Below are 4,155 nucleotides of genomic sequence, written 5' to 3' on the forward strand. Positions count from 1 at the left end.
ATAATAACTCTCTACAGAAAAAACTGTAGATTCATAACACGTATGACCAAAGAGTGGGGCTACTATGCCACCCCGCTTTTACTGCTAGGCATATAGTCCAGTGTTTTTTTTTCACATTTTTTAATGCATTTAAATATTTTTAAAAAATAAAAAAATACATCAATACATTTAAAATCATTTCTTTAATCACTAAATAAAATAAAAAAATTATTTGCCAAGCGGTCAAAAGGAACGGTCAACTTGAGGCGGCAAAGTAGACTTTCTTACGACGAAAATAATCTTTTTGTGACGAAACAGGTGAGATCCGATCCATCTCATTAATCCGATCCAATTTGAGCAGATCGATTTAGAAAATAAATCAATAAAACGTGTCGCTGCACCTACGCGATCCGATCCAATTTGAACATGAGATCGATGTAGAAAATATATAAATAAAACGTGTCGCCTGCACCAACGCGTTGGAGCCGCAGGTCATACGTGTTACGAATCCACAGTTTTGTCACATTATGTACAAATATATAAATATATACATATATATATATATATATATATAATGTTGATCTCCCGCTGAAAATTCTGTGCAAGAATTAGTAAGGTAGATCTCGGACAAAAAGTAGGTCAAACAATCTCATTTCTATCCCTTCCGCGATCTCTACGTATCTCATTGCCAAATGGCGGACCTGGTGGACATGGCCAAGAACTTCGTGGCAGAGAAGTTGGCCAACATCAAGAAGCCAGAGGCCAGCATCACCGACGTTGATTTCAAGCGCCTTAGCCATGATTCTGTCGAGTACCTTGCTAAGCTCTCCGTCGACAACCCCTACAGTCATGACCTCCCCATCTGCGAGATCTCTTACACCCTCAAGAGTGCTGGCAGGTTTGATTATCTCCTCATCATCACCATCATCCCTTTTCAATCCCTTGATCTATTCGTTTTATTTCTTTTTACTTTCTAGGTACTCAGATTTGCTATTAATGGTATTTTTCAAGAGATCAAACATTAAGTACTCCAGCGAGAGCATTCATGCCATTTGAGTTTTGGGCACGCTTGAATAGAGAAACGGTTCATCCCATCTATCGTTACAATTTTATTAATTTTTCATAAAAGAATATAATAATCAATTCAACCTTTCTAAATCTCAAAATAATAATAATATTTAAAGTAATATTTTAATAATATTTTATATAAATTTTATCTAAAACCATTTTATTTCATTTAACTATCCAAATAGGACTCGATTTGAAACGAGTAGTACTTTCTGTTTTGAGTAGAGTTCTTTTTGGGTTGATTTTGGATTTAGTCTAATGGATTTAATATTAATCAAAGTGAACGAAATCTTATTGCAAAACTCATATACAGATGAATATTCCGTGCCATCTGCGAGGGCGCAGCTTATGCCATGGTTCAGTTTTGATCTGAAACGAGTCCTGATTTGAGTGGGATTTTTGGGCTTGCTTTTCATTTGCTTGAATTTCACATAAAGTTTCACGTGATCATTTTTGCGTCAACCCAACTTCGATATATATATGATCTTGATTTTCGATCTCAATATAATAATGATGTTTGTTTTTTCATAAATATACTCTAATGAATTGCTGCAAGACTCACACTTGATGAAACATTCTTGGCATCTTTTTTATGTGTTTGTGGTGGTGGATCAGGGTGATTGCATCGGGGACGATGCCGGACCCAGGGTCACTGAAGGCTAGCGACACGACGTTGCTGGAGGTTCCGGTGAAGGTGCCGCACAGCATATTGTTGAGCTTGGCAAGGGACGTTGGTGCAGATTGGGACATAGACTATGAGTTGGAATTGGGTCTCACCATCGATCTTCCCATCATTGGAAACTTCACTATTCCTCTCTCTACCAAGGGAGAGATCAAGCTCCCCACCATCTCTGACATCTTCTAAGTCTCCTGTTTGAGTTTCATATGTATTTTTCTTACCTTGGTTTTGCTCTAGCCTCTGGATGTGATGGTTGTGGAACATAAAACTTCAGTCTAATGTTTTTTTCCCCTATATTTTGGTTGAATATCCAAATGAACTATGGTAATCCACAAATTCCTTTTCAATTTTGTCTCATTTTTATGTATGGGGATATAATCAACATGACCAAAATCTCATATGGTTTACTGCTTTAAATTGATATCGTCCATTTCAAATGAAATGAAGAGGATTTTCGAGCATAAAAAACCTCACTAGTTATATATGGTAGCTCTTATCTAAGCAAAAGAACTCATCTATGAGTTTAGAATAATGGCGCCTGATCTCGAGCTTTCACTTGGTTTATCATGCAATGCAATGTGGTTTTCGTTAATTCCATATATGTGTGTAGGTGTATGTATGTATGTATGTATGCATGAATGAATGAATGTATATATAGATATTTACATGTATGTATGTATGTATGTATAAATGAACGAGCTAAGCTAGCTTCTTATGGATGACTTGGGTCGAAAACCATGAAACAGAAATTCTTCAGAAGACAGTACAACCAATAACACCGTGGCTGGGTGATTGGTTGAGAGTTAGGAGATTTTGTTCATTTTTATCATTTTTAAGATTTTTATTTTATGGTTCATGACATTAGTTACCAAACTTTGGAGATCTTGTATATTCTTTTTTGGGTCTCACGAATATTTTAGTAGGTCGGCCCAAGTTTGCACTATAACAAGTTAGATTTTTTTTTTTTTTTTGTCACAATTAAGCCATATTTTTGTCTAAAATAACTTTTTCCTCGTAGCTAACTCTTTAAAAATATGTGGTAACTTATAGTATTTAAAGATATGAGTGAAATATATGTCAAAAATACTCTTATTTTCGACAATTTTTTTCTTCGCAAAAATTGCAAACTTAATTTCATGGCAAAAAGTGTGCCAACCATGGTTTTTTGAGGTCGGAAATACTAATCTGCCATGGTGGAAATTGTAGAAAATACACATTTGCGACCAAAAAAGTATTTCCTGCTATTTATAATCGCCGAAAATAGTCTTTTAAGAAATATAAAAAATACTAATAAAACAATATCAAAGCCTTATACCTGAACCACAAAAAATGTGAACAATATATTACTAATACACTAAGGTCATAGATCAAAAATAAAATACTATACAAGTAAAACAATATCACACCCTTATACGTACCCTTACCTAAAATACATCAAGAATAACTCCATACCTTGATTAGAGACAAAAAATTGAAAACAACTCAACTTTATTTAGGCCCTTTATTTTGGGTCTTCATATTGATCTGACGGTGAAAATTAAAACATTGAAATAAATTAAGTAAAATTATAGGAATTAAGATAGAAAAATCCTATCATAAATCTAAACTCAACTTTAATTATATAAATACTATTCTTTCATCATTAAATAAATGATAAAATTTTGCTAAATATTTTTAAAAGAATAAAACCATCTAATTAAATAGAGTTTTTAACATAAATTAAAATAATGCGTATCACATAATATTTTAAATAGATGAAATCATTTCATATTTGGCATGACACTGTTAATAGATCAAATATGTATTATTGCAAAATAATCGTCCAACAGCAAGAATCTTTTTCCCTCTTAAATGGCAATGACACTTAGTATTATGGCTTTCTCTCCTTTCTCTCATTTTCTCTCACTTTCTCTCAAGCCCGACACTCCATTTCTCTCCCTTTCTCTCGTATAGTTTGGCCAGACACTCCCTTTCTCTCTCCCTTTTCCCGTTTCCTTTCTTGTTTTCTGGTCCATTGTGTGATTTCATTTCTCTCGGCTTGGCTCCACTGAGAATCGACATTGAAGGTGCCTCTACGACACTGGGTGAGGGTCTTCGACTTTTCCCCTAGAGTGCTTCAATAATTTCTCATTTTTGCTCTTGTTGGTTGTGATTATGCGGGTTTTCGTGGTTGTCCAGTGATTGTGTCATACGTTTATTGTATAGATTTTAGATTTTAGGTTTTGTTAAAAAAAATTTACTTTGGGTTTTAATGTTTGTGCTTCTAGGTGATGCCATGTTTACTTATTTGTTGTTCATGACATTGTGCTAGGGTTTAATGGTTTGTCCGATTTTGGTCTGTGTTGGGACAATGGTTCTATCAATCACCATGTTCTGCATTTTGGTCTGATCTATGCTGGTTTGTTGAAAGAAAACTATTGGAGAAAATT

At 34.3% G+C, this 4,155-nt stretch overlaps 1 protein-coding gene across 1 annotated transcript; it reads left to right on the forward strand.

The window, feature by feature from the left end:
- Nucleotides 1-553: 553 nt before the first annotated feature.
- LOC108998087 (desiccation protectant protein Lea14 homolog) lies at nt 554-2,073 on the forward strand. The gene is made up of 2 exons (XM_018974537.2): nt 554-877; nt 1,663-2,073. The coding sequence occupies exons 1-2, from the start codon at nt 672-674 to the stop codon at nt 1,910-1,912; spliced, it is 456 nt and encodes a 151-aa protein (XP_018830082.1). The 5' UTR covers nt 554-671; the 3' UTR covers nt 1,913-2,073.
- The last annotated feature ends 2,082 nt before the right edge of the window (nt 2,074-4,155 follow it).

The sequence above is a fragment of the Juglans regia genome, chromosome 12 (assembly GCF_001411555.2).
Source record: "Juglans regia cultivar Chandler chromosome 12, Walnut 2.0, whole genome shotgun sequence".
NCBI lineage: Eukaryota > Viridiplantae > Streptophyta > Magnoliopsida > Fagales > Juglandaceae > Juglans > Juglans regia.

Bases quoted from the DNA above. Each gene is read 5' to 3' on its own strand.
- LOC108998087 (XM_018974537.2), top strand. From the start codon at position 672: ATGGCGGACCTGGTGGACATGGCCAAGAACTTCGTGGCAGAGAAGTTG. The intron at 878-1,662 runs GTTTGATTATCT...GTGGTGGATCAG, and splicing joins ACCCTCAAGAGTGCTGGCAG to GGTGATTGCATCGGGGACGA.